Raw genomic sequence first — 19,490 nt, forward strand, 5'->3', positions numbered from 1 at the left:
AGCTCCAGTAGCATAGTGGCTAAGACACTTGACTGCTAACCAGAAGGCTGGCAGTTCAAACCCACCAGCCACTCCTTGGAAGGAAGATGGGGCGATCTACTTCCGTAGTGATACTGCCTCTGAAACCCAAGGAGGGGTCGCTATGAGTCGGGTCTGACTCCATGACACATAACAACAACAGCCTCACTGAGGTGGAATATAGGGGAGCAATGCCTTCCATTTCTGAGAGAAAATTATTTGCAACAAATATTCTATACCCAGCTAAACCATTACCAAGTTTAAAGGTAGAATGAAGACATTTTCCAACAGACAAAGTCTCAAGAATGTTTATTTACTAAGTACTCTTTCTCATAAGGGAGCTCTGGTGGTATAGTGCCTAAGACACTTGACTGCTAACCAAAAGGTTGGCTGTTCAAACCCACCAGCCATTTCTCGGAAGGAAGATTGGGCAATCTACTTCCATGGTGATACTGCCTTGGGAATCCAAGGAGGGGTCACTATGAGTTGGAGTGGACTCGATGGCACATAACAACAACAACTTTCTCATGAAACTACTGGAGGATGTAGAACACTAAATTGAGAGCATGAAGCATAAAATAAGTCATAGGGTCCAAAAACATCAGAAAATTCAACTCAAGAGATTATGCACCTTGTCAGGACAACAATAAAATCATCAGCTGTTCAGCAGAACTAGGGAGCAATCAGTCCACAGAGGAGAAAGAAGTTAATGGAGGAATTAAATGGGTAGATTATCTGATGACATGTTTTAATGAATTGAAGGAAGCTTTACATTTCTGGCTGAATATTTAGGAAACAACTACTAAGACATAGTTAGAAAGCTAAGCCAGTAAAACACACACAGACACACACAATTTAACAATTTAAAAATTGTCAATTCTAGGGAAAACAAAAAATTGAATAAGTAAGGAAAACTAATTATAGTACATTATTTAGCTCAGTTGTGAATATTTGCATAGTTATATCATGTAAACACTGAATGGTGATCCAACAACAGCGAGTTAAAATTTAATTCTTTTGGAAGAATGAGATAAGGCAGGCATGTTTGGGGGGAAGGGCATAAAAGCATTAAAGCCTCATCCTCTGTTGTCAGAAGATTATATGTAAAACTGAAACATTTCAGTAATGGTTGTCTAAGCATGTTATCTTAGAACTGTGGAAGTAAATACCAAAAGAAACAGCTAAAAGGGTTGAAAGAGATTGCCTGTATAGAATGAGAGTTAGCAGTGGCAAGATTATATAAGTCATTGGCTGATTTGTGTTTTTTTAACTATATAAATATATAATGATATGGCCTCGCTAACAACAAAAAATCTTATTTCCAAATAGAATTATATCCACAAGTATTGTTGTTGTTTTTATATGCTGTTGAGTCAGATCTGATTCATAGCGACTCCTCCTTGGGTTTCCGAGGCAGTATCACTATGGAAGCAGATTGCCCCATCTTCCTTCCGAGGAGTAGCTGGTGGGTTTGAACCAGCAGCCTTCTGGTTAGCAGTCAAGTGCCTTAGCCACTATACTACCAGAGCTCCTTCCACAAGTATAGGGGTTAGGATTCCAACATATATTCTGGAGGGACATAATTCAATCTATATAACAAGTGGTGATGGAGAAAGGGCATTCCAATGGTGGAGCAAGTGTGGTCTGGGTCCTCTGTCATGGGGTCTTCCAGACTCCCATGCTCTTCTGTCATAACACTTGCCTCTATTTATGATCACATATTTATTTGTATAAATGATTACTATCTACCCCCCAATGACACCATAAGCTCCAGGAGGGTTGAGTCTACAATGATTGGTGCTCTATTGTAGTTCCAGAACCTAATAGCATCTGGCACATAGTAAGCACTCAATTAGATTGAATAAAAACTGAATGATGAGTGATTTTACTCATTGCTACTCATGGCTTTAATCCAAACAATCTGTTAACTTGACTCCAGGTACTATAGTCAGTTCAGAGATGGTAAAAATGGGGGGGGGGTTTGACTACTCCACAGAGTATCTGCTTCTGTGTACCTTCACAATCCAGGGATTAAATCGAGGAAACCAGAGAAGTTAATAGTGAACTCTACTTTATACATCAGCTCATAGTTGTCCCCTTCTATCCTAATGGGGCCACATTTGAAATGAACTATGGTTGTGTCTTAGTTATCTACAGCTGCTGTGACAGAAATACCAAAAGGGGTGGCTTAAACAAACAGAAATTTATCCTCTCACAGTTTGTTGTTATGTGCCATTGAGTCAGACCTGACTCATAGAGACCCCTCCTTGGGTTTCTGAGGTGGTATCACTACGGAAGTAGATTGCCCAACAGTCCTTCTGAGGAGTGGCTGGTGGGTTTGAACTGCTAGCCTTCTGGTTAGCAGTCAAGTGCCTTAGGCTCTATGCTACCAGAGCTCTCACAGTTTAGGAGGCTGGAAGTCTGAATTCAGGGCACCAGCTTTAGGGGAAGGCTTTCTCTCTATGGGCTCTTGGGGGAAGGTCCTTGTCATTGAACTTCCTCTGAGTTTAGGAGTTTCTCAGTACAGGTCTCAATGACAAGCTCTGCTCCTGGCTCTTCTTTCTTCCTGGTAGGAGGTCCCACCTCTCTGCTCACTTCTTTCTCCTTTTATCTCTTCTAAGGTAAAAGGTGATGTAAGCCACACCCAGGGATCAAAGCAGTGACTTGATTAAGGGTGTTTCATCCCATCCTAATCCCTTTACAATTGATTGACTGGTCACATCATGAGGGATGATTACATCATTACATAACTACCAAATTACATCATTCCATAACTGCCAAATTACATCATTCCATAACTGCCAAGCAACTGAAAATCATGGCCATCCAATTTGATACATATTTTGGGGGGACACAGATCAATCCATGACATAACAGGTTGTATAACTTATTTTGTTCAGCATATCATCGGTGCACTTGGAGTGACTGGGGCCTCAGATTCATCTCTATGCATTCAATCTCAACTGAAAGGAACAGCTGTCAAATCCCAAAACGTGCCGTGTAAAACTAAAACAAAGTTAATTGTGCTTGGAAGTTTCTTCTTTTGTGAGTTTTAACAGGAAAAACCCAAACCCACTGCCACTGAGTCAATTCCAACTCAGCAACGCTACAGGACAGCGTAGAAATACCCCATAGGATTCCCAAGGCTGCACATCTTTATGGAAGTAGATTACCTCATCTTTCTTCCGTGAAGTGGTTGGTGGGTTTAAGCTGTAGATATTTTGTTAGCAGCCGACTGCCTTAACCAATGTGCTACCAGAGCTCCTTTTTAACAGCATAGTGGTCATCTTATATAACTGTGAAACTCACAAGAGTTACTTAGTTTCTTGTAGAGTCAGCTCTTATGGGGCTTATAATACCAGGAGAGGAGGGTATATAGTAATCATTCATTACTCTGATGTTGACTCAAAGGTTATCACTAGAAGCCAGGTGTTCTGTTTACCTAGTGCCACTCTGACAAGAATGTAGCACAAATGGAATGGCCTTAACAAACAGGAGTTTATTCTTACAATTTGGAGGCTTTAAGTCCAAGTTCAAAGTGCCAGGCTCTAGGGGCTGGGTGAAAGACCCTCAACCTTGGGGTCTAGCTCTGCCTCCTGTTCCCAGCCCACTGAAGCTAGAGGCTTTTCTTCAGACAGCTGCTGGCTGCGGAGGCTGACAAACCCAAGGTTGACAAGTAAAAAGGCACAGTCCTGATGTTACAAAACCACACGGCAGGCCATTAATTCAAGTCCATTGTAAGTCCCAAGGTCGGCAGAGCATGGCAGGCTGCTGAATAATGACACAGTTACATGCAGGGTCCAAGTGTGCCATAAACTAAAGACCATTCCCAAAGCTGCTGCTTACATACGGGAAACCGACCGCATACCCAAAGACAGCTACTCAGCTGCTCACAGTAGATTCCACCATGGAGTTGATTACCAGTCTCATCATGGGGAACAACTACCACAAGCTGCCTAGCCACTCAACCAGGCCCAGTCAAGTTGACACACAAACATAACTACCACACCAGTGTAGTCCTAAATCTCCATCACCTTCCAAAGTAGCCCTAAATAAACATGTGACTCAACCAAGAACAATGTGCCTGCTTGTATGAAGAAGCATAGAACACAAGCCCTACCCCTACTTCCAGCCACACTCCCATTCCTAAGTCCCTCCCATACAGAAATTTGGAATCTACCCCTGTTATTATCCTCTCCTTTGGTACCAGCTTAAATATTCTGATAAAAAGGGGAAACACATTCCTCATTCCACTAGCTTTCCCTTGAGAATCATCAAGTGAACCTCTGGTAAGGTGTCTAGTTCCTGCTTCAAAAGAATTTCTTAGATCATGAATTTATTCTTTACTTGACTTTATTCTGGGCCCATGAAAAAGCAGAAAAGATTCTTCCCCCTACCTGAAGAGGTTAGTGCTAAGACTGGCTAGGACCACGGTGTTCCCATGTAGAGCATAGTCAGGTTGTACATGTGTCAGGTCAGCAACAACTAGTTTTGTGTGTGTGGAGGGTGGGGAAGGGAGTGTCTCAGTGACCTTTAATTGGAACATCTTGAAGGTAGAACCCAAGTAGCTCTGAACTCATTCCATGCATGTAGAAATATGCAGGTCCACAAAACACAGGCCACCACACAAGTCATGAACAGCAAGCAGTGGGTAAGCACACACCATCATTATGTTGTGCTGATGAACTGGGGAGAAGGGGATGAGACAGTGAATGGATCCAACATCACCTTTCCTATTCTTTGTCCCCAACTCCCAGGCCTTAAAAGGCATGGCCATCGACAACCACCTGCTGGCACTGAGGGAGCTGGCCCGGGAAGTGTGCAAGGAGCTGCCTGAGATGTTCACGGAGGAAACGTACTTGATGAGTAACCATTTTGTCCTCTCCACCAGCCAGGTACAGGTCCTAGTGCAGCCACCACTGAGAGGCCATGTGCACTTTGTATCATGAGTTAGCTTTCTAAAGAGCTTACTGCCTGTACAAGTGTCCTAAGACTGCTGTAACAAAGCACCACAAACTAGGTGGCTTAAAGCAACAGACATTTATTGTCTCACAGTTCTGAAGGCCAAAAGTCCAAATTCAGGGTATGAGCAGGGCCATGTTCTCTCTGAAGGCTCTAGGGGAGGATTTTTCTTATCTACCCCAGCTTCTAGCAGCACTGAGCATTCCTTGGCTTGTGGCAGTATCACTCCAATTTCTGTCCCATTGTCACATGACCATCTCCCTCTCTGTCTTTGCATAGCTTCTCTCCTTATAGGACATGAGTCATATTAGTGAGCTCTAGCTCACCCTACTCAAATATGACCTAATGTTAACATAAGTAATTACGTTTGCAAATACCTTCCTTAGTGCTGCTGTAACAGAAATACCACAAGTGGGTGGTTTTAACAAACAGAAATTTATTTTCTCACAGTTCAAGAGGTTAGAAGTCAAAATTCAGGGCACCAACTATAGGAAAGTTTCTGTTGGCTCTAGTACTTGTCTTCTGGCATTCATCAGTTCTCTGGTGATCATGATGTGGTATCTATCTTACCCCTTTTGTTCTCACTTCTATGTCTAATCTGCTCTTTTTATAACTCAGAAGTGATTAGATTTAGGATACACCTGTACCATTTATAGCCTTGGAAACCCAATGGGAGTTGCTATGAGTCAGAATCAACTCAATCACAGTGGGTTATACTGATAAAGTATTAACACAATAAAGAAAGTCCTATTTCCAAATAGAACTATATATATCCCCAGGTATACAAGTATAAAATCAACACCAATGGAAGCAGCAGTCAAGAAATCAGATGAAGTATTGCACTGGGCAAATCTGCTGCAAAAGACCTATTTAAATGCTAGAGAGCAAAGATGTCTCTCTCTAAATTGTGCTTTAGGTACAAATTTACAGAGCAGATTTGCTTTACATTCAAAAGTTCATGTACATTTGTTTTCACTCACCAGTTGCCATCTCCAACCCTAATCCGCTCTCCTCCTCTCCCTTCCCAGTAACCCCTCTCCCATGCCCTTCTTATTTATGCACTCCTGTCTGTCCAGCTTTTCCTCCCTGTGAATGTTGCCCCTCTGGTGCCCCATGGCTGATTGCTCCAAAGGATGTATCTCCCTCCATAGGGTATGTGAGTACATTGCCCTAGGTTGAATGTTCTGCGTATAAGTCTCATTACTCTTGGGCTGAGAGCCAGCTCCTGGAAGTGAGTTTTATCCCAGGCCTAAAGTGTATCCCAGTGGGTCCCACAAGACTCCTTCTGACCAGTAATGCTGGTCATTATTGTGTTTTGGGATTTTGTTCCACATTTTTCCTCCCACTCTATTCAGAATCTTCAGTTTTGATTCCTTCCCGAGTGGTTGGCATTGGTAGCTGAGCACCATCTAGTTCTTCTGGGCCCAAGGTCCCTCATGTCCTAGGGCTGATTATTTCCAAATGCCCTTGGTTTTCTTCACTCTTTTTCACTTCCAATGATAGGAGACCATTAGCTGCATCTTAGATGGCCGTGCAAAAGCTTTTAAGACCCCAGCTCACTACTCACTAAAGTAGGTTGTGGAACAAGATTTTTATATATTCTGTTGTGCCAATTGAGTCTAGTGTCCACCAATACTATGGTCCTGAGTTGGCAGATCCAGCAGATCCCTCTTCCATGGTGTCTGGCTGTCTATGAGGGATTACTCTATGTCTGTCTTCTGTTGCTTCTGTAATGATTGCGGTTGTTTTGTGTCACTAGTATCTGTGCAAGATTATCCTCAGCTGAATCTATCACTGGTCTAGAATATATTCCTGTTCACTGACCCCCATCTGATCTTCTCAGTTGTCTACGTATTGTTTATCTGTAGCCTGGTGTTTGGTGTTAGTGGTAATGTAGTATTGTGGATATACTGGTATTAGCCTCTGTCATCTATATCTTATGTGAACAATTTGGTGTCCTCCCTTTCTCCAATGTTACCATGCTGGTCACAGACTCTTTCCATACCAACTCTCCCCTTACCCAATTTGGTGTGTGGCCCCCAACTAGTCCGAAATTATCCCCTCCCCTCCCCTTCCTTCCCCTCCCCAGTAACCTACAAAGTGAGTTCCCTTCCTTAAGCAAACCCTTCTTTGTCTTTTTACAGTAATGGGCTCATACAATATTTGTCCTTCTGCGACTGACTTATTTCACTCAGCATAATGTCCTCCAGGCTCATCCTTGTTGTGAGATGATTCGAGTATTCTTCATTGTTCTTTAATATAGCATAGTATTCCATTGTGTGAATGTACCTAAATAGGTTGTTTCGAAAACATATCTCTTTGAAGACTAAGGTGCGCCTAACCCAAACCAAGGTGTTTTCAATCACCTCATACACGTGTGGAAGCTAGACAATGAATAAAGAAGACCAAAGAAGATTTGATGCTTTTGAGTGGTGTTGGCAAAGAACACTGAAAGTACCATGGACTGCCACAAGAACTAACAAATCTGTCCTGGAAGAAGTGCAGCTGGAACGCTCCTTGGAAGCGAGAATGGCCAGACTGTCTCACCTACTTTAGTCTTGTTGTCAGAAGGGACCATTCCCTGGAGAAAGATATCATGCTTGATAACATGGAGGGTCATCAAAAAAGGGGAAGGCCCTCGACAAGGTGGATTGACACAGTGACTGTAACAATGGGCTCAAGTATAGCAAGGATTTTGAGGCTGGTGAAGGACCAGGCAGTATTTTGTTCTGTTGTACAAAGTGTCACTGTGAGTTGGAACTGACTCTGTGGCATCTAACAACAAGAAGTTAGGATTCCAACACATATTTTGAAGGGGACACAATGCAATCCAGAATGTACTCTATTTCCAAATAAGGTCATATTCATAGGTATCAGGGGTTAGGACTTGAACATATCTTTTTGAAGGACACAATTCAGTCCCTAACACTGACTAAGAGCCCATTGGTAGGTGTCAGACAAATCCTCTCTTTGCTTCTTACAAGCCACGTGACCTTCAGCAAAATGATTTAAACACTCAGAGCACTGGTGTTCCAACCTTCTAAATGAAAGAATCCTAGACTGTACCTTAGCAGGAGACAGAATGGGAGCCCACCCAGCCTAATGTCTTAACCATTATGCTGTATACTTTTCAAACTATGGCCCAAGAGGCAGCATTACATCATGGTGACTACAGGCTTTGAAGCCCCCTAGGCTGGAAGTGAAGTTCTGGCTCAACCAGAAGCATCAATGTGAGTAGAAATCCCCACACTAGGCCTGGCTGGATCAGGCCCTCCAAGCCAGTATCAGCCATTATTACAAAGGGCCATGCAACCAACAGCCTGGGAAGATGAGCCATTTAGGCCAGTGCTTCCTAACCAGGGCTATGGGCTTGTTTGTTGGAGGCTTACTATCCAATGACAGAAAGAACCCCATTACATAGAGGCAGCAGTTTAGGAGAGGATAAACCAGTTGTCATCAAGTGGATTCCAACTCATGGTTACCCTATGTAGTTCTACCCAGAGTAGAACTGTGTGCTCCATAGGGATTTCAATGGTTGTGATCTTTTGGAAACAGATTGCCAGGCCTTTCTTCTCAGGCATCTCTGGATGGATTTGAACCTGCAACCTTTTGGTTGGTAGTAGAATACTTGACCATTTGCACCACCCAAGGACTCCTAGGAGAGGAAGTACCCCCATAGTAATTTACTAAAACTTCACCTCATCTGGGAAAGGCTGGATGTGGACAATCAGAGGCTGATAAAGTGTGTTGGAGGATAAAAGCCCACTCAATAATTCAATTTCGTCATGACAGCAGTGAGATTGCAGACATGAATGAAGGAGGGCAGGATACAACATCAATTCCTTAAGGAAACCATTCATAGGCAAAGGTGCTTTGGAAGGGCTTTATGGCCTGTGGCTATTGCATGGCAAATTTATCTGACAATGCAGTGACTCTATTAGCAAGACTAATGGCTTGCTCTACCCCATTAAAATGGTCAGTGTCATTTCCAAGGGCCCAAGCATACAATACCACAAACCTGTGTGTTTAAAACAAACCCCACCCTGCACCTGCCCATAAATGTTATTTTCCTCCTGGGAACAGCTAATAGATTTAATTTGGGGTATGGTGGCTTTTCTCAACTGAGAAAAGAAAAATAGCATTTATAACTTGAATACCTTCAGAAACACACTTCCTTGGTTTGCGAACACAGATTACAAAATCTCAGAGCTGTGAATTCAAAGCATATTAGGTACATAACTAAAACCCCAGTTAATGGCAATCTTTGAAATCTCCAATGCTGGGTAATTGTGCATGACCAGGCTCTGGCGGGAAATCAGACCAGCCAGGCAATCCTGACAGTAATTAAAGATCTGGGAGAAAGCAGGAAAGAAGATGGGCCAGATTTCCTCCAATTCTTAAATGACTCCCACTGGGAAGTCATTTAACTGTTGGATGCCATCAGAGGGCCGTTTAGTAAATTACCTTGATTGCCTCAGTGCCTCAAATGGCCCCCAGGTGAAAGGGACACTCAACTCAGGCCCTGCCCCAGTGCACTCTGGGAGCAGCTGACTCCACAAGGAAGGCATGTTGCACTGCAGAGAGTGGGCTTGTTACTCTTCCTCTGAGCCCATATAGATGAATCTTTGACAGATAAGTTTGATGGGCTTCTTTTATGACAATGGTTGTGCTCATTTGTGCTCAGACAATTGATGGATTTGGCTAATTCAGCCAGAAGGTGGGAAAGAGTCATGAGAGTAACAATATGAAATTGAGGCTTCTGGGTTGTCTGACTTCTCCTTAATATCTGAATGCCCCGTGTTGTCTGAGCACCCAATGCTGTCTGAACACCTGCATTGCTCCAGTGTGACACATTATCCATGTGTCCTGCTTTCTTCCACATTCTATCTGGCTCTAAGGTTGCATTTCAGAACAAGCACCCATGATCTGTCTTCCCCTCCAGGTGCCTACAACCATGGAGATGTTTTGCTGCTATGGTCCTGTGGTCCCCAACGGGTATGGTGCCTGCTACAACCCACAGCCAGGAAACATCCTCTTCTGCATTTCCAGCTTTCACAGCTGCAAAGAGACTTCTTCTACAAAGTTTGCAAAAGCCATGGAAGAAAGCCTCCTTGAAATGCAAGAGCTCTGCCTCCTGCCACCTCCTGCCATGGACAAGCCACTGGCAGCCAAGGAAAAGGCTACAAGGCCCAGCCTTTGACTCCTTCTGCTAGGTTTCACTTCTCTCAGACCCCACATTCTGCAGCTGCCAGACTCTTCCATACCTCTGCTTCCACCACTTACCCCAGCTTTCTGCAGTCCCCTAACCCTCAGGCTCAACTCAGACTGCATGGAAGCATCACAAAAGCTTAAGTTTTAGAAGAAAAGTGTCCCTCTTGTGCATGGACATCATTATTCCTTGCAAAGCATCCTCTGGTCTGAGCACTGGGCAGTAAGCCCCACTTGGCTTAAGCTCGGCCTGGGGGAGGTAGGGCTTGTCCATGCTCTTCTGGAAGCCTAATGCTCAAGTTCCCCACCCAGCAGGACCAAGCCTGTTCTGGTGATGTTTTTGCACAACAAAAGAATGAATCGCCCTATTATATGCATTGTACTAAATAATTCATAGGAGCTCTGGTAGCATAGTGCCTAAGGCGCTTGACTGCTCACCAGAAGGCTGGCGGTTCAAACCCACCAGCCACTCCTTGGAAGGAAGGTTGGGCAATCCTACTTCTGTAGTGATACTGCCTCGGAAACCCAAGGAGGGGTCGCTATGAGTCGGGGCTGACTCGATGGCAAACAACAACAACAACAGATAATTCATAAAGAAAAAAGAATAGGTAGGGGGCTTTGTTTTCAAACTCCAAGCAGTCTGATCTTGGCATTAAGGATGGTTTCCACTGGCACAGTGGTTAAGTGCTTAGCTGCTAACCAGAAAGACAGTGGTTCAAACCCACCAGCTGCTCTATGGGAGAAAGAAGTGCAAGTCAGCTTTTGTAAAGATTACAGCCTTGGAAACCCCATGGGTCAGTTCTACCTTGTTCTATAGGGTCACTATGAGTTGGAATGGACTCAAGGGCAGTGGATTTGGTTTGAGTTTATACAGTATACCCACCCCCCATACACGCATGCACTTAAAGTCCAAGTTAATTTAAAGCATAGTGACCGGTGCGCATGAATGCATTTCTCCTTAGTTTTCCACACCAGCCTTCAGTTCAGTTCTGAAAATCTGGCTAACATATTCTGAAAAGGAAGGAACATTAGTCTGATGCTGCCCCATTGTCATTGGAGTCATTGCCCAGCTCTCTGCTCCCTGGACAGCCTCAGGGACAGAGGGAGAGGAACAAACACAGCCCCAGCAGGAGGCACCTTATAAGGATGGAAGGGCCCTGCCACTGTGCTTTTTCTGGTTGTTTTCCCTCTCCCCTTCCCACAAACCATGCTCCATTGGTGGCCTATTTATTCAGTGGAGGAAGGAATGAGTTACTTTGAGTTTTCTTTTTCTGTTTTTGTTTGTTTGCTTTTAAGAAAACAACTATGATATTAATTTCAGAAAATAAGCTCAGTGGCTCAAACATCTTAACTTGGGGTGTGTTGTTCAGGGATTTGGACTAAGAATGGGGTGGAGAGGAACACAGCAGGATTCTCACCTGGCCTGGGACCTGAGCAGTAGCTGGTTTGAGAGTGGCTTGGAGGGGATGGCCAGGCCCAAAGCCAGCATTAGTGTGGTTACATTTCTGCAGCTGAGGCAGAGTAGGCAGTTCAGAGAGAGTCAGAGTTGAGATTTTCCTAAGGTGTTGTAATTACAGAGAATACATTTTATTGGGGCATATTTTCATGGAAATCCTAAAAGAGCATGGGAAGGGGAGGCTGAAGCAACCAGAAAATCAATAAAATGCATAAAGCAAAAAGCAACCTGCATCTGCCTAGAGGAAGCACAGAGCCAGCACTTGCCTCTCCTGAGAGTTCTGATAGACCCCTGCATGGGGTTCCTGGCCCCCAAATCCTGTCATGTTTTGTCCCATTTTAAGCATTCCCCCTGGCCCAGGAACCTGCAGAAGTCTCTTCCTTCAGCCACGGTGGAAGCGTTCTGCACTTTGACCTGGGTTGAAGCAGGTGGGGCTGAGGTAGGGCAGGCATTTTGATCATTACTATGCTCTTTGAAAACACAAACAGCTCAAAGCAATGAATTCATTAATCCCCTGGTTTTGAATTTCAGGCTCAAAGAGGGTTCAGAAATAAGATTTCTATTGGATGAGCAGGGAGATTTTGGCACTGCTCTTCAAATGTGTAAACCTGATGAAAGGTTTGTGTTCCCTCCCTTACATGCTTACCTTCCCTCTGACCTTGGGAAGTTGCAGCCAAATACCCAGGGACCCTGGGAGTGTCTGGGAGTCATTGTCCACCTGCTATAAGATGAGACAGAACTACTTGTCTGTCCTTACTAAATGACCTGATGGAGGCCCAAGTTGTCTGTTTTTCCTGTATTTCTGGGCAGGCAGATACCTCAGGTTTTATGGTCAGGAAGCCTCACTGACCTGGGCTACAGGACTTAAACACCCAGCAACTCAATTCCCTTCATGGTCAAATGGAGACAAGAATGGTCCTTACTTTGCAAGGTGAAGTTCAGGGAAATGTACGTGAAGGAGCTGCACCAGTGTGTGGGCAGAGGTGCCCAACATTAGGATGACTCCCGTTGCCCTGATTGTGTGATTTTGCTTCAAATGATTCACTCTGGTCTATAGAACAAAACTCCTATCGGCTACTCTTCAAACGCAGGGGAAGATAACTCACTCTGTATATTTAAACATCAAATCATTCAATTTGAGGGCTTTGAAAAGTGTGGCTGGTAGGAACTTGGCAGGAGAGGACACCTCATCTTTCTGAGGAAGGGGTTAGAAGCTGTTCTTCCCCCTCCAAGAGCAGCTGGTGCACTGAGTCTTTATGCAGAGGCAATACTGAGCCATGGCCATGGGCATTTCTGTGGGAAATCTAGTAAAGAGACAGAAAAATGAAACTTGGTGAAGGTCATTTCAGAACCGTGATGCATAATAAAAATGTATGTGGTCACCTTATAATACTGCTAAGTTGCCAAAATATATAAAGTTGATATTTTAGTTCTATTTTTATAAAATAGTTCTACATTTATGGCAATATGTACATGTGTATTTATAGCCTTCCAAATCTAAGTTATAGTTTTTTGCTTTATAGAAATATATGTATGATTAAAGAACTATATATTAAAAGCATTATATTCAAATTATTTAAAGACTGTGAGTCTGTACTCAATAAAAAGTAATGCTAAGAAAGATGGTGTTGGCATCGTCTCTCCCAAAAAATGCTATGAATATTTTATTGTGAAGTCTGGAGCTGGGTCAACATTTGCCTTTGTGTGGTGTCCACCAGTAGCAGTAGATGTCTTAGAGATATGGGGGCAGAGAGAGAAAAAGGAGAGGAGAATTTATTGGGTCTCTCCAACCATATGGCATGAATCAAAAAGGTGGTGAAAGTGAGCAAGGAGACAGGTTGACAAAAACCTGGGTGTAGAAATGGATGTCTCCATCTAAGTCTGCACAAGTATGCATAGACAACACAGAGTTAGGGGAAAGACTAGGAGGCTAGATACCTGGACAATACACCCAACTCTCCCTCCAACTTGCTATGGACTTTGGGTAAGTTACTCCATCTTGCTAAGTCTCAGTTTTCCTGTCTATAAAATGGAGCATTGATATATGCACCACCCACATCCAGGGATGTGGTGAGATGAAATGAGATGGCCATTATTGGAAAACATTGGAAGTGATGCCAATCACAAAAACTGAACATTCTTAGTCCAGGCTCGCAGACATGTGTGCGCACAGGTTCCCACCCTGCATAACACACAGATATATTCCAAACTGCAAGATCTCCTCCACAGCTGTGACAATTTGCTAAGCCAGAACTGAGATGCCTCCAAATGTAAGCCCCAAATGCTTTCCAATCTTAGCCTAAAAGGAATCTTCATTTGCATAGAGGCAGGAGAACAGAAGGGAAAGAGTGAAACAGGAGCAAAGTAACATGGGTTTACTCTCATTTATCACATATGGCTCCAGAAGAACAAAGAAGAATCACACTTCCTGATCTCAAAATATATTACAAAGTTATAATAATCAAAACATCTTGGTACTGGAATAATGATAAACATATGACCAATGGAATGAATTGAGAGTCCAGGAAAAAAAAAAAAAAGGTACATCTATAGTCAATTGATTTTTGACAAGGGTGTTAAGTCCATTCAATGGAGAAAGAATAGTCTCTTTAATAAATGATGCTGGGACACCTGGAGTTCCACAGACAGAATAATGAACCAACCCTGGAAATGTAAAACACCCACACTGAAGAAGAATTCAAAGTGAAAAATACAAATCACACACAAAATGACTCACAGAGAAGCAAAGCAGCAGGTAAAACAAACAGGGATATTAGCATCACAAAGATAGTAGATGAAAGATGAATCTGATAGAAGCTTTAAAATAGATATATTTAAAATTACTAAAGAAATAAAAATGGAAGAAGGATAGAATAAGATAAGTTGGGGTGGGGGACAGCTCCCAGGTGGCAGGGAGCAGTGGCAGACAGGGCCGGCAGGAATAGGTAGGGGGTAGCCCAGGAAGTGAGTGGAGCAGTTGGAACAGCTAAGGGAGACAAACTTGTCTGTTGGTTTGTCATACTGTGGTGGCTTGCATGTGCTGTGAGGCTGAAGGCTGTGCCAGCAGGGGTGACCATGGTAGATTGGTTTTGGTGGAGTTTCCAGACTGTGACAGACTTGGAATAAGGAAGAAGCCATCCACTTCTCAAAGAGCTGGCCAGTGAGAGCCTTATGAATAAGAGTGAAACACTGTCTGGTATATTTCTGGAGAGTTTTATAAATAGCCCTGAAACATTGTCTGATACAGTGCAGGAAGATGAGCCCCTCAGATCAAAAGGCACTCAAAATATGAATGGGAAAGAGCTGCCTCATCAGAGTGGAGCCTACCTTAATGATATGGATAAAGTAGAGCTTTCGGGGCCTCCATTTACTGAAATGACATGACTCAGTATGAGAAGAAACAGCTGCAAACATCCGTTGATAATGGGAACATAGAATGTATGAAGTATGAATCTAGGAAAATTGGAAGTTGTCAAAAATGAAATGGAATGCATAACGATTGATATCCTAAGCATTAATGAACTGAAATGGACCGGTTTGGGCCATTTTGAATCAGACAACCACATGATCTACTATGCTGAGAATGACAAATTGAAGAGAAAAGGTGTGGCATTCATCATCACAAAGAATGTTTCAAGATCTATCCTGAAGTACAATGCTGTCAGTGATAGAATAATATCTATACGCCTACAAAGAAAGCCAGTTAATACTACTAGTATTCAAATTTACACACTGACCACCAAAGCCAAAGATGAGGAAAATGAAGATTTTTACCAACTTCTGCAATCTGAAATTGACCAAACATGCAATCGAGATGTGCTGATTATCACTGGTGACTGGAATGCAAAAGTTGGAAACAAAGAAGAATCACCAGTAGTTGGAAAATTTGGCCTTGGAGATAGAAATAATGCTGGAGATCACATGATAGAATTTTGCAAGACCAACAACTTATTCATTGCAAATACCTTTTTTTCCACAACACAGATGACAGCTATACATATGGACTTCAGCAGATGGAGTACACAGGAACCAGACTGACTACATGTGAGGCAAGAGACAATAGAGAAGCTCAATATCTTCAGCCAAAACAAGGCCAAGAGCTGATTGTAGAACTGACCATCAACTGCTCATTTGCAAGTTCAAATTAGAGTTGAAGATAATTAAAACAAGTCCACAAGAGCCAAAATATGACAGTGATTATATCCCTCCTGAATTTAGAGACCATCTAAAGAATAGATTTGATGCTTTGAACACCAGTGACTAAAACCAGAGGAATTGTGGGATGGCATCAAGAACATCATCCATGAAAAAAGCAAAAGGTCATTAAAAAGACAGGAAAGGAAGAAAAGACTAAAATGGATGTCAGAAGAAACTCTGAAAATTGCCCTTGAGCAGGGAGTAGCTAAAGCAAATGGAAGAAATGACAAGAGGTGAACAGAAGATTTCAAATGGAAGAAATGACAAGAGGTGAACAGAAGATTTCAAAGAGCAGTTCATGAAGATAAAGTCAATTACTATAATGAAATGCACAAAGACATGGAGTTAGAAAACCAAAAGGGAAGAACATGCTTGGCATTTCTCAAGCTGAAAGAACTGAGGAAAAAATTTAAGCCTCACATTGCAATATTGAAAGACTTCATGGGCAAAATATTGAATGATGCAGGAAGCATCAAAAGAAAATGTAATGAATACACAAAGTCACTGTACCAAAAAGAATTGGTTGATGTTCATCCATTTTAGGAGGTGGCATATGATCAAGAACCAATGGTATTGAAGGAAGAAGTTGAACCTGCACTGAGGGAAGTGACAAAAAACAAGACTCCAGGAACTGATGGGATACCAATTGAGATGTTTCAACAAATGAATGCCACACTAGAGGCACTCACTTGTCTATGCCAAGAGATTTGGAAGACAATTACCTGGCCAACTGACTGGAGAAGATCACTATTTGTACCCATTCCAAAGAAAGGTGATCCCAAAGAATGTGGAAATTATCAAACAATATCATTAATATTGGACAAAAGTAAAATCTTACTGAAGATAATTCAAAAATGGTTGCAGCAGTATATTGACAGAGAACTTCCAGAAATGCAAGCTGGATTCAGAAGAGGATGTGGGGCCAGGGACATCATTGCTGATGTCAGATGGATCTTTGGCTGAAAGCAAAGAGTACCAGAAAGATATTTACTTGTGTTTTATTGAATATGCAAAGGCATTTGATTGTGTGAATCATAACAAATTGTGGATAACATTGAGAAGAATGGCAATTCCAGAACACTTAATTGTGCTCATGAGGAACTTGTACATAGACCGGGAGGCTGTCATTCAAACAGAACAAGGGGACACTGAATGGTTAAAAATCAAGAAGGGAATGTGTCAGGGTTGTATCCTTTCACCATACTTATTCAGTCTTTATGCTGAACAAATAATCCGAGAAGCTGGACTATATGAAGAAGAAAGTGGCATCAGGATTGGAGGAAGACTTGTTAACAACCTGCGTTATGCAGATGACACAGTTTTGCTTGCTGAAAGTGAGAATGACTTGAAACGCTTACTAATGAAGATCAAAGACTACAGAATGCAGTATGGATTACACCTCAATAAAAAAAAAAAAAAAATCCTCACAACGGGACCAATAAATAGCATCATGATAAATGGAGAAAAGATTGAAGTTGTCAAAGACTTCATATTACTTGGTTCTACAACCAACACCAGTGGAAGCAGCAGTCAAGATAACAGCATTGGGGAAAAAAAATAACAGCTGCAAAGAACCTCTTTCAAGTGCTAATAGCAAAGATGTTTCCTTGAAGACTAAGGTGTGCTTGACACAGCCATGGTACTTTCAGTTGCCTCATATGCATGTGAGAGCTGGGCAATGAAAAAGGAAGGCAAAGTATGCTAAAAGTACCATGAACTACTAAAACAACTAACAAATCAGTCTTGGAAGAAGTGCAGCCAGAATGCTCCTTGGAAGCAAGAATGGCCAGACTTCATCTCACCTACTTTGGTCATGTTGTAAGAAGGGGCCATTCCCTGGAGAAGAATATCATGCTTGGTAAAGTGGAAGGACAATGAAAAAAGGGAAGGCGCACAACGAGATGGAGTGACATAGTGGCTGCAACAATGGGCTCAGGTATAGCAAAGATTGTGGGGCTAGTACAGGACTGGGCAGTGTTTTGTTCTGCTATACATGAGGTCACCGTGAGTCGGAGATGACTTGATGGCACATAAAAGCAACAGCAACACAGAATAAGGAGTTCAGCATACATGTAGAACTTCTGACAGGAGAGATTAGAAAGCATGGAGGAAAGGCAATATTCAAAGAAATATGACTAAGAATATTCCAGAATTAAAGAAACATAATTCTAAAGCTTCTTCTGGGTCAAAAAAGAAATCATATTGGAAATTTTAAAATAATTACAGCAGAGAACTTCCAGTAAGATGGAGGAATATACAGACAAGGTACACAGACCCTCTTCAACAAAGAAAAGAGAAACCAAATGACAGAGAAACAGAAGATAATCTTGGAGCTCTGAGCTTTGAAAGGAAGTATACAGAAGTGAATTAGGCCCCAACTAGTGGAAAAACCTGAATGAAAATAGTAAGTATAGAGATGGTTGGAGAAGCAGACTGTCAGCTACTCTGACGGGACCAACAGCCTAAATATACCCAAGTGGTGTTGGGACCTGAGAATTGACCTAAAAATCAGCCCTCGTTGCCAAAGCTGCAGGGACGACTGTGCTGATGGCCTGTACTAAGAAGGGAAACAGCAAGGAGGGAGACAACCTGAGCTGTGGACTTTTGATGATCCAGAGGGTGCAGCCATTTTGATTGTTACAAGCAGTGACCATTTTGAATATTTAAAGTGATCGAGGGCACAGCCATTTTGAATGTTTACAAATGGTGGCCATTTTGGATTTTAAAGTGACAGCATTCTTATCCAGATTCCAGTGACCTAAGAATAGGCCCCATTTGCCAAGGACAGCAGGGATATATGGGAGGTTGACAATGGGAAAGGAGACAGGTTGTGAGTTTACAAGTGATGCCAATTAGTGAGTAGAGAAGGAGCACAGCACAGTACCCTGCTTACGTAGATAACATACAGACAAAACAAAAATCATGGGCAAGTCATTCCAACATACAATCACCAATTAAATATAAACACGAAAACATCACAATGCCTCAGATACAACAGAGCATAACAGTCCACACAAAGATGCAAGATAAAGCAGGAGAAACAAGGGACCAGGACACAGACCCAAAACACATCCCTGAGGAAGAACACAGCATTGGAACTCTCTGATAAGGAACTCAAAAGAATGATGTTTAGGTACCTTCAACAAATTGAGAGACAGATCAAGGAAAACACTGACAGAATTGAAGAAAATACAGAGAGGACCCTGGAACAATTTTGAAAGACAATACAAGAACAAAATGACAAAATAAATGACAAATTAGAAATGATACAAAATCTCCAGACAGAAATCCAAAAGATTAATACTAAATTTTCAGAAATAGATAACACATTGAATGGGCAAAGAAGTAGAATTGAATCAATGCAAGACAGAATTAGTGAGATTGAAGGCAAATATCTCAATACTTCTTTGGAAAGGGATCAATCAAAACAAATTGAAGAAAGCTTAAGGTTCATATGGGATACCATTAAAAGGAATAACCTACATGTAATTGGAATTCCAGAACAGGAAGACACAAAACCACAGAGAAAATTGTCAAAGATTTGTTGGAAGAGAATTTTCCTGGTATGATGAAAGATGAGAATATATCCATTCAGGAAGTCCAATGAACCCCAAACAGGATAGACCCCAAAAGAAAATCACCAAGACAT

The 19,490-nt window shown here is 42.3% G+C and overlaps 1 protein-coding gene across 1 annotated transcript in view; it reads left to right on the forward strand.

The window, feature by feature from the left end:
* The window catches only part of CHAT (choline O-acetyltransferase), a gene marked incomplete at its 3' end in the record, with an annotated part of 81,939 nt that extends 63,827 nt beyond the window's left edge, over positions 1 to 18,112 (forward strand). Inside the window, exons 13-15 of the mRNA XM_007938612.1 lie at positions 4,776 to 4,913; positions 9,923 to 10,172; positions 18,102 to 18,112. Coding sequence (XP_007936803.1) covers positions 4,776 to 4,913; positions 9,923 to 10,172; positions 18,102 to 18,112 — 399 coding nt within the window. The remainder of the gene's footprint in view (positions 1 to 4,775; positions 4,914 to 9,922; positions 10,173 to 18,101) is intronic.
* Positions 18,113 to 19,490: the final 1,378 nt, after the last annotated feature.

This window comes from Orycteropus afer, unplaced genomic scaffold (genome assembly GCF_000298275.1).
Source record: "Orycteropus afer afer isolate SDZICR_OR568_19922 unplaced genomic scaffold, OryAfe1.0 scaffold00052, whole genome shotgun sequence".
NCBI classification, from domain to species: Eukaryota; Metazoa; Chordata; class Mammalia; order Tubulidentata; family Orycteropodidae; genus Orycteropus; species Orycteropus afer.